Source organism: Cryptotermes secundus, unplaced genomic scaffold (genome assembly GCF_002891405.2).
Source record: "Cryptotermes secundus unplaced genomic scaffold, Csec_1.0 scaffold303, whole genome shotgun sequence".
Classification (NCBI taxonomy): domain Eukaryota; kingdom Metazoa; phylum Arthropoda; class Insecta; order Blattodea; family Kalotermitidae; genus Cryptotermes; species Cryptotermes secundus.
In genome coordinates, this window is record NW_019726229.1 from 537,715 (window position 1) to 558,927 (window position 21,213).

General features: G+C 35.6%; 2 protein-coding genes and 1 long non-coding RNA gene across 3 annotated transcripts in view; 1 reads left to right on the forward strand and 2 right to left on the reverse strand.

The window, feature by feature from the left end:
• Nucleotides 1–1,252, reverse strand: part of LOC111864031 (death domain-associated protein 6) — a 34,584-nt gene extending 33,332 nt beyond the window's left edge. Inside the window, exon 1 of the mRNA XM_023850975.2 lies at nucleotides 936–1,252. Within this exon, the coding sequence (XP_023706743.1) occupies nucleotides 936–995 (60 nt within the window). The 5' untranslated portion in view covers nucleotides 996–1,252. The remainder of the gene's footprint in view (nucleotides 1–935) is intronic.
• Nucleotides 1,253–1,456: 204 nt separating this feature from the next.
• On the forward strand, nucleotides 1,457–14,415 carry LOC111864039. The gene is made up of 3 exons (XR_002842727.2): nucleotides 1,457–1,551; nucleotides 5,295–5,403; nucleotides 12,456–14,415. It is a non-coding gene; the product is annotated as an uncharacterized LOC111864039 (long non-coding RNA).
• Nucleotides 14,416–17,462: 3,047 nt separating this feature from the next.
• LOC111864032 (serine-rich adhesin for platelets) overlaps nucleotides 17,463–21,213 on the reverse strand; it is a 622,801-nt gene continuing 619,050 nt past the window's right edge. The window contains exon 7 of the mRNA XM_023850976.2: nucleotides 17,463–20,048. Coding sequence (XP_023706744.1) covers nucleotides 19,785–20,048 — 264 coding nt within the window. The 3' untranslated portion in view covers nucleotides 17,463–19,784. The remainder of the gene's footprint in view (nucleotides 20,049–21,213) is intronic.

Genomic DNA, 21,213 nt, shown 5'->3' on the forward strand with positions numbered 1-21,213 from the left:
AGTAAGGTTGTCAGCCTTACGCGCCGGCTGCACTTTACTTGCCAGGAAAATTACTTAATTAATTCCTGGTACTCATTTCTGTTAGAGGCTGAGTCGACCCCAGGGCCATAGTGTGGCTGGAAGGATTAGGTCAATTGAAAAAAATCCAATGAACTCATTGGGACTTGAACCCGCGACCTTCCAGCTTGTAGTATAGTGCCTCAACCAACTACGCTGTGTGCCCCCAAGCTGGTACCGTATCATCTGTAAAACTTGTCAGACTGTAATTAGACATTCTTGCTTTCTAGTATAACAGTACACTATTCATAAGAATTTGTGCTGAATTATGAAATTCAGTAAAATCTCTAAACATCCCAGAGGATGCAACTGTGTATCTTGTATATAAATAAAAGATAGGGCATTGCTTTAAAACATGGTGTCCAGTTATCTTACACAATTTTATTTATTTTGGGCTGGTAACCGTGAAACTTAAACGCCAGGTATGTGTGCTTCATGTCAGAATACCTGTAAGTGCACATCTGTTCTAATATGCGTACAGGAACATAACACCTGGAACGGTTAATTGGATATTTTACTGAGGGTTGTAACGGCTTCTATTTAAAATTCATGCAATTGATGGGCTACTTCTAGAATTGCATATTTACAACCCGGAAACGAATTATCTGATTGGCAAACTTTGTAACTATTGTAATTTTAATCTACTTATATATCAAATTGTTAATATTCAGAATTAACTTGACTTGTCATATATCATGTACAATGATCTACAGTGACGAAATAAATCAATCAATCAATGTAAATGGGAGGGGAGGAGAAAAATGGTCCGAAATTCAAATTTCGAACAGTGCGTAAATAGTTCAATGTTTTGAATACGATTAACGTGGTGGCGTACCCTGGTCTTTCTTGAAACAGTAAATTTGATTATTACATTTTACCTTAAATATTGAAGTGTTTTCATCATCCGAAGACAATGTGATTACATCGCAGTTATTCATCTTCTGCTATTACAGTAACACATATAGATGCGAACGCCTTTATTTTTAAATAATCAGTAATGTTCTCTCCCACCTTCTCGCCACATACAACAGCAATGCCAACTTCTGATGTTCGTTCAAGAATTGCCAAAAGTAACTATTTACGAGCCCATTGGGAACATGATAATGACGTCTTCATAGCAGGTCTAAATCATCAATTTTCTCCAAATAGAAACTAATTCAACGCGCAGGAGCCTCCACAAATATATATACCTTATATTTCAGTGCGCGTCTATTAGAAATCAATTTGTCTTAAGGAAGTATTTATAACATGAAACGCAGCAGAGCCAAAAATACGTCACACTGCCGATTGCCCATTATCGTCCACGAACACATTTCGCTTATTCGCATTTATGAACAGTTATTTCACAGCCTGCTAGATGAAGTGCACTTTAATGCTCTTGGCAGGTACGGATGTGAGAAAACCAAATGTATTGTTTCTGTACGAAATATTCAAATATAATAATAGGTTAAGGTAGTTTAAATTAATGCATATCTTAAAGCATGCCGTTAAAAGGTAATCTCACTTTTCCATCTGTATAAAAATTAGACTTGCAGCTAGCCTGCTTCGAAAATTTTATACACAGAGAAAATACGTAGAATATTTTGGTAATTGGTAAGGCATAAGAGTGAAACTTCTAACAGCCTGTGAATTGTCATTTAACTCTTTGACTGGCGCGAAGGGTATTTAAATCCCACCCCTTTCCTGGCAGGCCCTTTAAACCTTATGTCTCTAAAATGCATGTAGTTACTTTTTCCTAAACAACTTCAACAAAAATTGGTTTTTAAAAACGAAATTTTTAGGAACTAATTAAAATACAATATTTTATGCAATATTAGTTTTTCTTCGTGTGATAAACATTGAAACATGAAAGTTTGCAGAGAGCCACACCGCAGCCTGCACACATGATACTTGTTTCTTTTCTAACCTTGTGCTTAGCACTCACGCGACACTTTCTCAGGGCACCATTCTTCTTATTTTTACTGTTAGGACATGGACCATTTTGTGAATTTTCAAGCCACCCTCTAGACGATTTGCTGGCTCTTTCACTGATGGTTTTTTCAAGGTCGAGGGCGGAGGCGTGACTGCACTCTAGTCTGACCCAATAGATTCGTCATCCACTTCATTCCTTGACTTTTCTCCCTCTCCACACTGTTTGTTTGGTTCAGTCATTTTTCTACACAGTCCAATATAAAATCTTTGAATCTGTAATCTCTCTTCTTGTATTTTTCGTTTGTTGTGTTCTTTTTGAATAGAATGAAACTATTCAACCGCAAAGACATGTTTTGTCCAAACCATGGGTGTGAAATAGGGGCCTAGTGGACAAATATTCTTCAATTTCAGGGCGTTTGTCGATTCCTGTCATGAACACAATTCCTAAGTATGTCCAGATTTCATCTGATGTGACATAATTGTAATTGTGTTTTCGAGAGTGAGGAGCTAACTCATGTGTGTTGAAGTGCTGGTGAGCATAGCGATTGGTTTCAGTTGTGATGTGATTTACCAAGTCGTCATCCAGAAAAAAATTTAATCCATGAAAAGGGATGCATTTTATGTGTTATATCAATTTTGATCCCGAAACTATTAGCAAATGGAAGTATTGGGGGTACAATGTCTCCGTACGTTCATGAGATGGGCGTGTCAGGCACCGCACTCGTGGTAGGTAAATGTTCATGATTACTGTCTTGTGGATCATTGTCTATCACTGTATTATTGTCACTATCAACTTCATCCAATTCAGGAATTATTATTTCATCGCCACTATCATCATCAGAAAAAATCTCGTTCACAACATTTTCCAGCTGGTCTGTAGGAACACGAAGACACTTGCTGCAAGAAGCCATGGTGAAACTGAATGAATGTGAAATATTTTCTGACCTTTACCTTCTCAGAGGGTTCTGACAGTAATATAGACCCCCACAAAGTTTACAAGGGTTCTTTACAAACATGCACAAAAACTATCATATATATGTCTTTGGTTGATGAGTGCCAAGAGAGCAAAGAAGGGAAGAGATTGTCAAAGCGTTAAAACACGCCAACGCCAGGGAACGGCTGGCATCGTCCGGGCGTTAAAACACGCCCGCGCCAGTCAAAGAGTTAAGATATCTAAGATTGTAAAACAATTTCACGCCCTGGCGGTCATATATAGGTTTTTTTTTTTAATTTTGAAAAATAATATGTGTGTATATACAAAAATAGCCCAGGCAATGCCCATCCTGGTTTCTTTAGCAAATTCATATGAACATCTTATCCTGGCCCAGCGGTCACCCCGCGATTTTTGAATGTCTCTGAACTTAATTCTAAGAATATACTATTAATATTTTGTACATGTACTTCTTTTTCTTTTTTAATCAATTTAGGAATTTTGTTTATGGAGTAACAGACGCCTTGAACAGATCTCTCTTCTTCTAGCCTTAAGAGCTCTGTAACTGATTGGGTATTCAGTTTTGCTGTTCTCAGAAAAATGCCCATCATTGTTGCCCTTTGGTCCATATACAGTTTACAGTCCCAGAATATATATTCCTCCATTTGCAGCCCATCACCACCATATACTTAGTTTTCTATGTGTTTACTTCTAGACCAACCTCCTTACTAGCATCAATTAAAGGTTGTTTCTCTCTTTATAGTATCTATATTATCACCCGGTATATTCACATCATCAGCACAGACCAGCAGCTGATGTGTCCCATTTAATTTCAGTCCCACCTGGTTTTCCTGGACCTTTCTAATGGCATATTCTAAACCAAAGTTGAAAAAGAGTGCAATAAAGTATCTCCTTGTCTTAGACAGGTCTCTATACAGGCCTCTAATATTCTTGTTCTTACTATGTGTTGCAAGCTCAATCATTTTGTCTTTCAGATATTTCCTCTTTTTATTCCTGAAATGCCTGTTGGCTTCATGTCTTATACTGAGTACTGTTCAGGTTATCCCCATTTATTTCGCTTGGAAACTGTAACCACTGCAATTTGGCTTATTTCCTTTCTTCTAATAATTCTGAGCATCCTTCATTGAACCATGACTTATGCTTCTTAAATTCATAATAACCTAGCCTATCTTTGGCTGAAATTTTGATATTCTGTCTAATCCTTTCCCATGCTCTATTAATATCCACCTCAGTGTCTAAGATTTCCAGAGCTGCAAACCTATTTAAAATTTCAACACAATACTGGTCTTTACCCTCCACCTTTTTAATTTCTTGAGATTGAACCTCTCCATATTACCTATGTGCTTTGTTCATTTACTCAGTGGCAGTTTCTCCCTAACTTCTGTCACCACCAGACAGTGGTCAGTAACACAATCTGCCGCCCTCAACGATTGGACATCAAATATATTTTAATGTTGTCCCTTGTCTGTCAAATTATGGTCAATTTGGTTTTGCGTCTTTCCATCAGGAGATGTCCAATTAAATTTATGAATGTTACAATGTGGGAACAGCGTATTTTTGACAATAAGATTTCTGGATGTGGCAACGTTTACTGCTCTAACTCCATTATTGTTACTAATTTCGTGCAAACTCTCATTCCCATTTGTTGGTTTGAAAATGTCTTCCCTATCTACTTTAGCATTAAAATCTCCTAACAAGATTTTCATATGGCACTTCGTAAATTTATCAAATACATGATCCAGTTCTTTGAAGAATGTGTCCGTCATATCATAAATTTTATTCTCTGTTGGGGTATGAACATTCAGAACGATAATATTGCACCAGTAACCTCTTAGTATAAGCACAATAGACCACTGTAGGTTGCGGTGCAAGGGCCAAGAAGGCCTACCCCTCATACATTCATTCATTCAACCTCTTTAGTATTATGTATGACATCCTCTCACCAACAAATTCTACCCTCTTAACTGCTGATATGATTCCCTTATGTATGAAAAAACCTGTACCTAATTCATGATTTTCATTCCTCTTTCCATAGAAAGATATATATTCACTTGCTGGTTTGGTGCCACCTCTGTACCATCTGACCTCCTGTACTCCCACTATATCTAAGTTATATTTTGATATTTCTTTAGGCACTGTACTGAGTGAACATGCCCTATACATACTTCAAAACACTCCAAGTACCAAATCTCTGTCCATTTTATTTTGCTAAGGTCGTTTATCCAAATAATCTGTCCAGGTCTGAGGCTTCTTGTGATCTTTTGTAACAGGCTAATTTTTTATGGTGAGGAGTTGTTAGCCCCATGTCCAACACACAACCTGGAGGACCACTCCTTATCAGCTGTCTTAAACTGTTTATTCAATGTATTCGCAGCCACCCTGCATATCTGGAGGCCATCTCCTCAATCTGCAACCTGAGGACATGCCATGCTGTGGTGACAATGGACCCGCTTAACATGTCTCCTAATCTGCTGTCTAAAAATGTAAAAAATTAGAATATACAGAACTATAATTGTCTGTTGTTCTGTGTGGGTGTGAAACTTGGCCCCTAACATTAACAGAGGCACATACACTGAGGGTGTTTGAGAACAGGATGCTGAGGAGAATATTTGAACTGAAGATGATCAGGTGACAGGAAGGTGGAGAAAACTACATAATGAGGAGCTTCATATAATGTACTCTTTGCCAAGTATAATTAGAATGATCAAGTCAAGGAGGATGAGATGGGCAGGCATGTAGTCCGAATGTGGATGGTGTGAAAGCCAGAAGGAAAGAGACCACTAGGTAGACCAAGCTGAAGGTGGGTGGATAATATTAAAATGGGTCTTGGAGAGATATAATGGAATAGTATGGACTGGATTGATCTGGCTCAGGATAGGAACGAGTAGAGGGTTCTTGTGAACACAATAATAACTCTTAAGGTTCAATAAAATATTAGAAAATTCTTGAGTGACTGCAGAGATGGGCAGGCATGTAGTCCGAATGTGGATGGTGTGAAAGCCAGAAGGAAAGAGACCACTAGGTAGACCAAGCTGAAGGTGGGTGGATAATATTAAAATGGGTCTTGGAGAGATATAATGGAATAGTATGGACTGGATTGATCTGGCTCAGGATAGGAATGAGTAGAGGGTTCTTGTGAACACAATAATAACTCTTAAGGTTCAATAAAATATTAGAAAATTCTTGAGTGACTGCAGAGATGGGCAGGCATGTAGTCCGAATGTGGATGGTGTGAAAGCCAGAAGGAAAGAGACCACTAGGTAGACCAAGCTGAAGGTGGGTGGATAATATTAAAATGGGTCTTGGAGAGATATAATGGAATAGTATGGACTGGATTGATCTGGCTCAGGATAGGAATGAGTAGAGGGTTCTTGTGAACACAATAATAACTCTTAAGGTTCAATAAAATATTAGAAAATTCTTGAGTGACTGCAGAGATGGGCAGGCATGTAGTCCGAATGTGGATGGTGTGAAAGCCAGAAGGAAAGAGACCACTAGGTAGACCAAGCTGAAGGTGGGTGGATAATATTAAAATGGGTCTTGGAGAGATATAATGGAATAGTATGGACTGGATTGATCTGGCTCAGGATAGGAATGAGTAGAGGGTTCTTGTGAACACAATAATAACTCTTAAGGTTCAATAAAATATTAGAAAATTCTTGAGTGACTGCAGAGATGGGCAGGCATGTAGTCCGAATGTGGATGGTGTGAAAGCCAGAAGGAAAGAGACCACTAGGTAGACCAAGCTGAAGGTGGGTGGATAATATTAAAATGGGTCTTGGAGAGATATAATGGAATAGTATGGACTGGATTGATCTGGCTCAGGATAGGAATGAGTAGAGGGTTCTTGTGAACACAATAATAACTCTTAAGGTTCAATAAAATATTAGAAAATTCTTGAGTGACTGCAGAGATGGGCAGGCATGTAGTCCGAATGTGGATGGTGTGAAAGCCAGAAGGAAAGAGACCACTAGGTAGACCAAGCTGAAGGTGGGTGGATAATATTAAAATGGGTCTTGGAGAGATATAATGGAATAGTATGGACTGGATTGATCTGGCTCAGGATAGGAACGAGTAGAGGGTTCTTGTGAACACAATAATAACTCTTAAGGTTAAATAAAATATTAGAAAATTCTTGAGTGACTGCAAAACTGGCAGTTATGCTCAGCTCTATGGTGTTAGTTAGTTAGTTGGTTAGTTAATTAGGTTAGATGAATGATGTCTATCAGAAAACTTCAATACAGATTCACCTATGACACTGAATCACAAAATTTTAATATTGGTCTTATGGGAAGTGAAATCTCAAATGACCTTTGTACTGCTATTATCAATAACACCAGCTTAGTAGCTAAGGCAGAATGTTTTGTAGAATTCAATGCAGAACATCAGTAGGAAAAAAATATGTATTTACTCTTTGTTATTGTAGTGACAACTGATGAACCATCTGATCTAGGAGACATCGTGAACAGAGTATACAAATTCTAAATAAAAGATTGTTTACATGATAGCTATTACAGATATGCCACAGATGTGAGATTTGAAGCAATTGGTGGAATGCGAATTGGCAGGTAGAATCAAAGTTCTCCGATAAAACCTGCCCCATTGCCACTTTGTCCACTACAAATCCCATATGACCTCACCTGGGCTCAAACCTGGGTCGCCACAGTGCGAAGCCAGTAGCTGACTGCCTGAGCTATGGCATGACCTTAACTTTGAGGTTTATATCTGGCAATTTTATCATGACCGGAACCTGTTCAAGTGGAAATTGTGTGCAGAAATGAATCACTAAATACAACCATTTTTTGCTGGACTCACCATATAAACTGGAACATTATAAGGAAAGTGTGCATTATAGGGTCTGATCAGAATTTCCACTTAAATGACAGATATTTCATTGTAGCCCACTTACAAAAAATAATTGCCAGCCTCTGGCCTGAATGGACTAGGGAAATTGTCTGTTAGAGGATAGGCAGTCTTCTTTCCAAGTTTCAATATGAATGTTTGAAAAGACCTTCCTTTCAGAAGTGTTATGATGGTTGTTTTCAACAGCTGTGCTACTTACCCTTCTGAATGGTACTGGAGATGATGTCAAATTGTTACCTTGAGAAGCCACCCTGAAAAACATTTCAGTTATCAACAAATTGCCTCTCACTGAGACTGAGATCATTTACAGAATTTATCAAAGACAACACAAGTATGTCAAAACTGCCATGATTTCCTGCTCAGCATTCCTAAACAAGATCTGTATAGACTGAACATGTCCAAACTCTTGATATTGTTCTCTACCTGGGAACAGTAACTGATTTTAACTATCAGTAGCTGGCAGCAATGACACATGCTGAATGCCACACATGGAGAGATGAGATATTTGAATCTGCTGATATGCTTAATAAAATAAATTGTCTGTTGTGTAGATTTTCAGAAAGACCGCTTGAGAAAATACGAGTACTTGCCAAAATTTGAGTCTAAGTACGGTATATATGAACTGGCTCAGGATATGATTGTGATGTGCTTGTTTGAATACAGTAATGAATATTCATGTTCTGTAAAATCAGAGAATTTGTTTATCAGTCCAGTTAGTCTACCTATGTAATACTTGTTTGCAATCATGTGATTAGTTTAGTGCAACTATTGTGTCTCAGACATGTATATAACTTCTGTAGTTCAAACAATGCCTTCAAATAAATTACAAATCAATGAATCATTACTTCAGCATGTGTTCTGCCCTGTAAATTTAAGGGTGTGGATTGATTACTTGATGGGTACCATGGGCTGTTTCAATTGAGGGTAAAGTGATGGGAGTGGGAAGCTGACCAATCATCTCCATCTTGTACCAAGAAAAGAATGTATGGACCTCTAAGGCAGAGCCTTCATGGCATGGTGCTTAAACAGAATGACAACCTTACTTCCCTGATTATCTGTTACATTTTTTTATGTATCATTGGAATTTTTTTTTCATGTTATCAGTATTGTTCTTATTGTAGTATCTGTTATTTTTGCCCACTGTTATCATAAATTTTCTCACTGTTATCAAGTAATTCATGATATTACATGTATTTGATGGTTGTGAACTCTCATCCCTCACAACAACATCACATCCCAGGCTGCACACTTATCTGCTTCAAGTGCCAATCTCACTTGCCACAGCTCCCAATGATCCTCCACCTTCTTGGTTTATTTTTCTTTATTGCTAGTCGGGTGGGACTAAGTCCTGTGTACTGCGGCCACTTCTGGCCTATTGTACCAGCCCAAGATGATAGGTGAAGGTGATTGTGGAGCAATTGGTGGAATTAAGATTGACAAGGGAAACCAAAGTATTCAGAGAACACCTGCCCCAGCACCACTTTGTCCACCACAAATCCCACTTGACCAGACCCGGGATCGAACCCGGGCCACTGCGGTGGGAAACCAGCGACTAACTGCTTGAGCTATGGCATGGCCTTCTTGGTCTACTAACAACATCAATATCATAGATCCCCATATCATGAGTTTTGATCCTGAAGATGTTAAATAAAATATGATCTGAAAGAATGGCTGGGCTTCAAATAGACATCGTGAATCATAAGCCTGTTAACCAATTGCTGGTAAGTAAATGTGGTCAACATATACTACAGAGGAACTCCAATTTAATGTTCTTTCATTTAAGGTTTTCTGTGATTTGACTTTATATTTCACTGATCCAAACTTGTTAATTTCTATGTTAAACTGAATCCATTTTAAGATTTTCCTCAGATTAATGCTGAAATCCATTTCTTCTGAAAGAAATCTTATGTGAAAGTTTCGCTGTGATTATAAATTGTATTTTTAATTTTATTTCATAAACTGTCTATGGGTATTTAAAGTGTGATTCAGTATTACAAACGAGATCTTAACAGTGAACACTGGTAAAGGGATTAAATTATAGGGTATTCTTTTTAAACCTTAACCTGCTTAATGCCAATCTCATTTTCTTGTGGTGCAACAAATGAGGTTTTCAATAACTATTACATATAAATATAAATATATAAAGTCCGAAAACCCAATATCTCTGTGTATTACATATTTGTTATAAAGGAAATGCCAATACCAAAATGACAGTTGAAATATTTAGTTTCTAAGCTCAGATTTGGTTTAAGCTGTTAACTGCTCTGAATCACCAGCAGAGTGGAGTTAATTTTAATGCAAATGTAATAATCATTGAAAGAAATAATCATTAAAACCATAATCAAGGAGAATAAATATTTACATCAGTTATGTGATGATTGTTTATCCCACAAATATGAAGAGTGTTGAATGTTTTTATGCACAAAGATCATGAAAGGCAATCTCCTTCCTTTACTATACAAGGAACAAGTGATGGATAACAAGAGATTTATTAGGTAGCCACTGGGAAGTTAAATGAGAAATGGTGATAAGCTCTGTTTCAAACAAAATATTATATTGAAGAGTTAAACCAAAACAAAATTCACTGAATGCCATGCTCAAGTTGATAGCACCCCTGTTTCATTTTCAAAAAGTCCCAATTTGAAATCTTGGCAAAGAGGCTGGATATTCTGACTGGGCTTTTCATGGACTTCCTCAGCCCTTCCAGGCAAATGCCATGATAGTACCTCAAATTAGGCCCACATCTACACTTCCACATCCTTCCCAAATCATTATTCTCTAATTATATCACTTAACATTATATAGTCTGAACTTGACAGCATAATAAAAAAATAAATAATATTAAAATCATCCACAACTTTTGGTGTAACACCACGCCAAATTTCATTAAAATCTGTTTAGTAGTTCCTTAGGTGAAACACACAGACATGTTCATTTAATGCAAACAAATAATTATGAAAACTTATATTAGACATGAAAGAGAGTTTACTTTTACGTGCATACTCTGTTAAAGCGCACATCATTAGCCTATCCTCCTTTGTAAAAACAGATGAAGTAATGTCATGTCTATGTATCAGTGTCTTTATGTTGCACCCTCCTCTAAACAACTTTTTAAGCAATCAGTGGATCTTGATGTAATCTGATATGAACATAATTCCTTTAGGGGCTTTGTACTTCTATCAGTAATACCAACATAGTGACCATGAAAACATCTGTAATAAGAATGAAACTAGTGTCATTTGATGTGGAATACTGAAACATTATCTTTAAAATGTGTACATATAGTTGTGTTGTAAGTTCCTTCCAGAATTCCTTGTTTCCTTTCTTATCCATTGCTTTTATATGTCCTACAGTGAATTAATCACAAAAATCTAAGGAGTTCTCTTGTTTTACTGATCTAAATATTTTTCTCTCTGTCCTTCATATTTATTTTATATACTGAGCTTGTTCAAAGAATTGAATCTTTATGTCACCCTAAATGTTTGTTTTTTGTCTTTTAAAGCAGGAACAGATAGACATGCTGCCTGTTGAAGCTCTTGGTATATAGGCAACAGCAGCAGTGCTTCCAGTTTTAAAAGTACATTGTCATTTCATTTTCCACAACAAGTAATGTTCTCTCATTTACACCGAACATATATTCAAAAACCTACAGGTTCAGATGTTTTAATAAAATATTTTACTTGGGCATAACAGTCATCATCAGGTAGATATTTTACATAACTGCTTTTCCTGCCTATTTAATATTTTGGGGCATATTGAAATTGCACCTTAAAGACTCCCCCCACAAATTTAATCATGCACACATATACTTATTTGGTGAGATCTATGCAGAAGTCTTGAAAACATTCAGCTACAAATAAACTATATTCCACCAGGATGTACAGTTGTTTTCACACAATATTTGAGAGTATTGTAAGATTCTAAGTAATATTATGGAAGCAGTAATCAAGGGAAATATTCAAGGTGATGGAACAATACTGTGTAGTAAATTAAAATGTTATATATATATATATATATAAATTGAACATTATGTTGTTGAAGATAAGAAATGGCCCTACAAATTAATATTGTATATTTAACTGAGGATGACTCCTGACTGGGAGCTTTCCTTGTTGACTGTATCATTTCTACTGCCTGAGTCACTATCACAACTACAACTACCATGATGGGACTCATTTCTACAATTCCCATTTTAACATCAAATAATTTTAGGTCCTGTCATCATTTTGTGTGTGTGCATGTGTGGATAACATACATAAAAAAAGGCATACATCACTTTACTAATGTCAGGCTGAGATATGATTGTATGATCACTACTGAGGTTATCAAACCAAATACCCTGAATTATGCTTAGGAGATACGTGGTGATAGAAACTTGAAACAGACCATGAAATATTACAGAGCTCATCACTCATGAAAACACCCTCACATCTCATTCAAATTACACAGCCTCTGCAACTGATACAGCGTCATTAAATCATATATGAACCGAACCCAGACATGATGATATGATTTTTAAATGTTATCCCTACAGTGGTGTTAATTAATATGAACATTATAAACCATAAAATTCCTTAACGTCATGGTTCAACATTATATCCTTATAATCTCTCCTAAATAACCTTTCTTCGGTTATCATTGATTTAATTTGTTAAAATACCTTTTTTTGCAGGTGGTCACAAATGTTTTGGAGAAACATGCTGCCTCCATATTCTTGATGTAACTGACATTCACCTATTTATATCATAATGCACAAGACCACAAAATAGACAGCAAATCTGGAATTTTGAAGTCCTGCTTCTGTTTCTTCTAAGTTTTTAAATTCTATGCATTGCACAATAGCTTAGTATAGGCAATCTTAAAACTCTTGTCTTTTGAGTTCAGTCTTGAGGATCCTCCCTTTACAGTATACCGTCAAGCAGAAGACATTGTAATGGTTCTGAACATGTCTGAATAGTTAGCAAGTGCGAGGTTTCCAACTTCAAAGTTGTTCAAGCTCTCAAAAGAAAAATAAGAGCGTAAAGAGTGATAGGACCAACAAATTAAGACATGAACATGTTTTTTGGAACAGTTGTTATGATTTACTTGTGAACAATGTCCTAACAAAAATACATTACACCACATCAGATTATATACTCACAAACAGTGTACCACCTCCATTCTTTCCATACTATAAATGCACCTACAGACAAACACAAACAGTAATATAAAAGGGGGGGAAAAACATTTCTATGTAAAGGCACACTCTTCCCTATTAATATTTATAACCTGTCATTTGTACCATTCTTCACTGATATTAAGTACAACAAAAACATCACTTCTCACACAAAACTAACTGTAACTAATCCATAAACTCAGTGGAACTAGTAAGCCAATGAAATTCCCTAAAAATTACTTACATAAGAGTGTGATGAAATAATAATTGTCCTCAATTAATAACTTTATATACACTTAATTCTGTAGTTTGTTTAGTCTTCAACATAAATTAAGTACTAAACATGACTCATAAAATTCATGTTTAAAAAAGTCAGAATTATTTTATAATCTGTATAAAATTAGCAAATGAAACTTAATTCTGTTGAATTCTCTTATTGCAACATTTATGCTTTCCAGCCAACAGTAAAATATATTGAAATGTTTAAAGGAACAACAATTTTGCCTTCAGGAAGACAAAACAAAATAACTTAGCCACTAACATAATAGGGATCCAGATGCCGATCATAATTTTATAGATCTTCCAGGGCTACAGGAAATATCACTTATGTTACTGATGTACACAACCAGGAAATCTACAAAGTTACCACACAAACTGAAAGTGATAGCAATGCATAGCATATTCATGATATGAGAAACAGTCGTTAATATCCCAGAATTTGAATTATTTAGATATCAAATACCCACTGCACAGCTGTCACACACAATGCATGAAGTTCTGAATATCATACACCCAATAGCAATTGCCATGCTTCTGGATCCCTTATTAGAAGGTGTCAATATTAGAATACTGATAAACTTGTCAGACTGAAATATAAAAATACAATTAGCATAGTAAATAAATAACTACCATTATTTGTAACTACCTCAAGAACCCTTAGATCCTCTGCTATGCTCATACACATCAGTTCAACCACAAGAACTATCAAGAAAATTACCATTATTATTCTTAACTAATTAAAGGAGCATTATATTCCAGCCCTCAGTAATTTCAGCATCTTCGAACTTAATTTCAGTTTGTGTCCACTTTTGTCCATTAACTAAAGTAAATCAGATTATGAAACTATAATGAGCCAAATCTATTACTATCTTACTATAACACAGTGTTTCTTAATTGTTCTTGAGCATGCTGTATAATGATAGATCTGTAACAGTATTCCATAGGTCCATAACAACACAAGTATCAGTGAGCAATAATCATTTTAGTAAAGAAAATATCACTTACTTACAATTATCATTTACTTGATAAGGCACACAGTCAGGAATGTACTTTCATTCCATATAAATACGACCCTTTATCACAGCAGTTGAAAATAAACCATTTGCATAGTTGGAGTTGCATACCTGTATGATACAAAATTTATCTACCAACTCAATACTAAAAACAAATAAGTACATATATTCAATTTGGATTTTGACTTATATAACGAAAGTTTTATTAGACTAGGGAACAAACATTTTTTCCTTTCATTTGTCTTAATATAGTGCTCATTATTAATGAATGCAATTACTGATATGCATGTACTTTACATACATACATACATGCTGTAATGGAAATAGCTAATTTAAATTTTCCACTGCCATAACCAGTTCAATGACATCACTTGATAGATACTGTAAGGCTACTGAAGCCAATTAGTAACTCACTATTTATCGAAGATCAAGACACCTTAACAATTCACAGCATTAAGATAATCTAGCCTGGTGACTGGAAACATCTGTATGTGTATATAAACTCCAGATGGCACAAAAATTTATATTTATTTTTTATCCAACCAACCATATAGTCTAAAAATTTATTTAAATATTTTAAAAATTAAGAATATTATATGAATTTTTCTCCAATTTCGGTGTGGTTAAGAAGTCTCCCCCACAATCCCTGTGTACTTCATGAACGTAGTTATTGCCTAAGATAAGGGAAAGAATGTCCAACATACTGTGAGATTCAATTCTGAAATACCTGTTATCTGTGAGTGAAAGAAATGTACTTTACCATTATTATGCTGACATACCGCACATGGTTCTCTCTTCAACAATAGGAAAACCTGAAGGCTGCCAGATGTAGTAGATATACTACCACAGTCAATAAGTTCATGGAATGGCCGCAAAACGTTGCATGGGAATTTACTGTCAATATGTTTCAGCAATGTTTCGACAGCTATATCAACGTTGGCAGACTTGCCTAGCGGCCAACGGCAACTATTTTGAGGGCCAATGGGGATCTATGTTAAGTGTATGTGAATACCTTGTAATATGATGCGATTAAAACCACATTCCACGAACTTAATGACTCTACCACGTATTTGTGAATGTAAGTGGGAGACGTAGACCATCGATTATAGACATATTAATGTATGGAGCATATCTGGGAAAATATACATATTTCGAAATAGGTGCACATTCTTATATCACATTGGTTAATGCAAATATATTAATCTGAAAAATACGATTTTATGCATTGGTCAATATTTGAAAAATGTGAATATTATGACTATGAAATTTCTGTGGTTGGGCATATTGGCTACAGCTTCATGTTTGTGACAGCAGTGTACTTTTCAAATAAAAATGGAAGTTTGAAGCATTATGACTGTAAGATTTTATATATAAACTACTGTAACAAACTATTTTAAGAATGTGGGCAGGCAAAAGATAAGCTTGGTGATGAAACTACAGTGAATCAGAGGAAACTGAAATGATTTGACACTGTGTATTGCAGATCAAGAGAAACTTAACTCTTGATCTGATGGTCATGCAAAACCAGCATGATGAAAATTCTTGTACTAGCATTGCACAGATTTAATTGGAAAGTGGCTAAAAACAAACTTCATAAAAATATGCAACTTCACCCGAACAGCTCTTAGAAGACAGCTAGATATATACTGAAGTTCTTCTGGTAATCTTGATAGAATAACAATATAAACCAAGTGAAGTTACTGTCTACATTTGTTTTTGCATGGATTTTCTATAAAAACAAACTTGTCAGAAATGTCTAACTTGTTTTTTTGACTGGCAACATGACACTGTCCATTGTCTAGTTGACCAATAAGCATGAGATACACATTTCTTTTAGTCACAACTTGACCAACTGTAATATTCGGTTGAGTCACCTGGCTCTCAGGTATGGAACAGATGCCGACAGACACTTTTATAATTCTTATTATTCAAGTACACCATCAGTAATGCAATAATGATATAAAAAACATCTAATATATATATTTTTTCACTAAAAGTGTAACTTTAAAACTTTAAAATATTATTAAATACCATAAAATGTCATTAAGACACTGTAAGGATATCTTATATTCTAAGAGTGACTATCAAAATACTTCAAAATGTATTTTTGTTCTACATTTTTTTCTTCCAATTTTGCAACATTTTTCACCTGCATATGGGCCATCATCAGGCAACTTTTAATTTGTGGGAGACCACTGCACTGTCCACTTGTCTCTCATGCTCCCATGATCATCATTTTGTTGTATATCATATCTAGAATACTGTCATTGTATTCTTTTTTCTGGCCATCATACTGTAATGTATAACTTGTATTAGTATGATTTTTATCATGTTGTCTTTATGTATCAAATGCTGAAGTTTCGTGTACTTACATTTTTGTATGTCTTTTTTCCTGTATATGTGTTTTTGGTGCGGTCTTCATGTATACTAACCCAAGTGTAGTTGTTCCTGCTTATATATCTTTCTCATGGCATATATACTGCTACCTATCACGGTCTCTCCCCACAAATTAAAAGTTGCCGGATGATGGCCCATATATGGCCAAAACATTTTGCAAATTTTGAAAAACATTATGTAAAACAAAAAGACATTTTGATATATTTTTATAGACACTTTTAGTGTATAACATATACTTGCAGTGTATTAATGACATTTTATGATATTTAATAACATTTTAAAGTATTAAAATTACACTTTTGGTGGAAAAATAAATATTTAGGTGTCTTTTATATCACTGTTGCATTATCAATGGTGTACTTGTATTATAAGAATGATACCAGAATGCAACAGAATGCTGAAATATAACATAATAGGCACTTTTTTTAAATTACACCATGATAGCAATTATTTTAGAACTGTCACTATACACTCCATTTTCCTTACATTTTTCAGCACTTTTGATGTGCCACATTTTTTTCAGTGTGATGAGGGCATGGGTTTTGTATCATTAGTGCTGAAGAACTAATAATAATGCGGATTAATGTGAAAGTATTTCATTGCTTAGCCAAATTAACCAGGATGTAGAAAACATGCTATGCACATGGATCCAGACAATATTTTTCAATAATTGGTCATGAGGACTGAGGTTTGTACAGTTCATGAAGGACTATACCTATCATGTGGGGACACAACAAACTAAATATGACACTATGTTTGGAACTGAAACAAAGTTTAGGGCTGAAAAATTTGCATATTCAAAGAAAACCGGAGTGCAACAGGATGCTTAAATAAAATATTGAAAGAGTTATAATTTATCCTGAGTGTGAAGTAAGAACTCAAACAAAATGGCGGTGATGAAGTAAATTTCCATGTCTTTCAGAAGAAATATGAGAATACCCACTTCTGCATAGAATGCAATGATCATGTGCATGGATCTGTGGTAGATGCTGGATCACTTCTGTGTAACCTGTACGTAAACAAGAAGAACAATCAATTTGGGAAAGCAAGCAAAAGTGAGGCTGATACCAGAATCCAAATATATCCTACCACAGTTGTCAGTATTACAGTAAGGCTATATGTCAATCAGTCCATCAGTGAAGGGGGATGGAATATGAGGGACATTCTGGCTGTTATAATGTTATACAAAGATGGCAGTACTGTCAGTTCAGTTCAAAACAGGAAAGATGGAAACAGTTCAATGCTGCTGTCACTGTCAGGTGGGTAGGGTTATCAGCAGCACAAATGGAAGCTGAAGGTCTTTTACAAATATACTCAAGTACAAAAATCAAAACACTGTCCAGCTTACAATGTCATGACAGTCACACAGAGACAAACATTCCACAGAAGAATATGAAGTACAAATTTTCTTACTAATAGTCTCATGTATGATTTAATACTTGAGTGTTACATAAAGTGAAGAATAGATATAAAACTGTTGTTACTGCAGGTGCTAACACTCATTTTGTTCCTTAGTTTACGTACATTGACTTAAAAGGGAATATTCTCTCAGCTGTAAGTGTGGGATGTATCTAATATTTTGAATAGCATAAAATCATGTAATGCACATTTGCCAGGAACACAACCTTCAAGGTACACAGAAACTAGTATTTGTAATGGTTCTACAAACTTTTAGAACGGGAGGGGCAAATTATTCCTACACTATGACCAACCATGAATCTACTGTTCATATTATAAAGATGTCTTCATTTTCTTCAACCAACACATATATACCAGCAAATGCATATACTCTGATGTATAATTATATGCATTTTTCCAATTGTTTTGGTAAGTGTGTGCATTTGCTAGTGTGTGTGCAAGTACCATGGATATCCACATTGATAGCAACAGATACAGACATTGACCATGTAAGATAACGTAAATGTTTCTTGTCGAATTTTGCATTCAGAGTTTAAGATCAGCAACACAGAAAAAAATGATGCAGTCTAACTATATAACGTGATCAAGTCTGATTGGTGAATACAGAATTCATTGATTAGTTAAGAATCATAAATTATATTAGCTGTGACAGTCCTAGAATATTTTAAACTAAATTTAGTTATTAAATTTATGAAACGAAAATTCTGTGACACCTTGATGTACTCTCATAGTCATATAATGAAAATGGTATATAAATAACTTCTTGTTACACAGATGTCTGTTGCGAAAATGACAGAAATGACATGGACATGAGAGGAACATGTACACAATAAGGATGTTTAAAATTGATGTTTAATATATAAGTCCAAAATATGTTACCGATAAGAAACCTTTACAATATTGCACTTTGATCAGAGATCACTGTTTGGCCTTAGTCTAGATCCATATCTAAACTGGTTTTCCTTAAGTATCCTGTGATACACAATAGTCTCAAAACTCCGTTGAGCAATTTAAGACAGCGTCCATACAAAGTAACCCAAAATGATAGCACCATATACAATAAATCATTTCTAACTGTTTACATAAGCAAGTATTTACTACTGAGTCAGTTAAGACCGCCAGAATGGGAAGAGAATAAACCGACAAAAAGGTGGCAAAAATTTGTCTTCACAAAAATGTTTTATCATAAATTTAATCCTTGCTTTAAATTCTATGAACTAACAAGATCAATGTCTTGAACTTAAAACATGGTTGTGGTCTATCTCTTCAGTTGTATCTGCAGACTGCAACTTCTACAGTTAACTGAAATCCATCCAGTTCAATTACATCAGCACTTCAATTGTGTCACACTATACTTTATATATTCAAGTCACTTCTTCAGTGTAACAATCATCATTCATTTCCAGTAAAGAAGTCACTCAGAAGTGCAGTGAAGATGAAGTGCTCTTCTTTCAAATGCTACAAGTTGTGGTCTTCAAGTACTGGGGTATTTTTAAATAAAACACAAACAGTCATAATACAAATCATGTATGTTTCCCGAAGACGCCATTGGAATGACATGATTTGGTTGGCATCAATGTAGACTTACGGGAACATGATTTGTCACTTAAAGGTAGAATAAAATTTAAACATTGATGAGGCAAGTATTCAGGAACTGTTCACAGTGGCAGTCAGTACTAGTGAGATCAAACACAACTGTGAACACAGGAAAAATTAAGGAAATGTTTACTGCCAAATTTCAGTTTCCAGTGCTGTTTGGTCTACCAGTGGTAGTGTTAAGTACTGAAGGTGGTGTTTGAGCTGGTGAAACAATGGCAGCCAAAGAGTTGGGTGCACTATGGCAGTGAACACAATGCATGCAAATGGCACAGTGGCCAAGCCTTCGAGACAGCGTTGCCCTCAGTTTCAGCGCGGGTCCTAACTTCATGCCCAAAGTTGTTGTGAGGTGGTCCTCCGTCAGAAGTGGCAATGAAGAGCCATCGATGCGTTGTTCACGGAAATTCTGCAACAGACAAGATGTGATTCTGTGAGTGCAATGACTTTATAACCTAGGCTACTTTCAATTAAATGGTCAAGTCATGGGGAAAAACATACACATATATTCTCTTAATTATGTGAAGAATTATGGTATCTTCACTGATTCCTTGGTTATCAATGATACTCTTACGACTGCAGTGGTTATAACATGGATGAGATGAGCACATGATTGTGAAAGCTGGGTAGGTAGGAATTTGGAATGAGGTGGCTATGAACAGTTTCTCAAGAAGCTATCCTGGAATTTACTTGCAGAGACTGAGGAAAATTACAAAAGCCTCAATCAAGATGTATATGCCCGAATACAAAAAGTATAGAGTTACTGTTACACCAACCTGCTTGGTTGCAGTCAAAGACAGTTTATGGTGATGGTTTGTTTACAGGCTCATTTGCAAATATCTAAGACATTTATTACATACATTACAAATATGGAGGCTGCAGAAGCTTTTACATTGAACACAACTTTCAAGCACTGGAAATAAGAACTTGTGGAAATTTTGCACAAAGATGGAATTGTGACTGATGTCCCAATATTGAGGAAAGCATTTACAGAAACATAAACGTCATATTTCATTTTAAGGAACAGTTATATTATCTACTTAATCACTTCAAATATGGGACCCAGAGCTTACCAATTATGAGTGAATTAATATTTTAAGTAAAATTCTGTGTTTTTAACTTCTCATTTCAGTCCCTAAATGTGGCATATTTGTCAAACCTTCTACTGTATCGCTGTTTGGAGAAAATAAACGCCAAACATACTAAAGTCCAACTTTATAGAAGTGCAATCAAGATCAAGCATTTATTAGAGCACTCGTGATTGGGCTGGCACATTTTAGGTACTCTTACTACTTGTATTTGTATTTTTAAAATACCACCATATACATTAGACTATTAATATCACTATATAACTTCTTTGCTTTGTTTCAATCTCAACACAGCTACATTAGTAATAGTTATTACATTGTAATATATTTCACAAGTATAAGAGTAGTGTTATCCCCTTAGGAGGCCGTGGAGGCCCATAGGGTTGTGACATGTTGAGGCTCCCACATTTTCTCTAAACAATTGGCTCAGTGACGGCGGTAAGGTTGCCAGCCTTATGCGCCGGCCGCCCTTTACCCCCCCCCCCC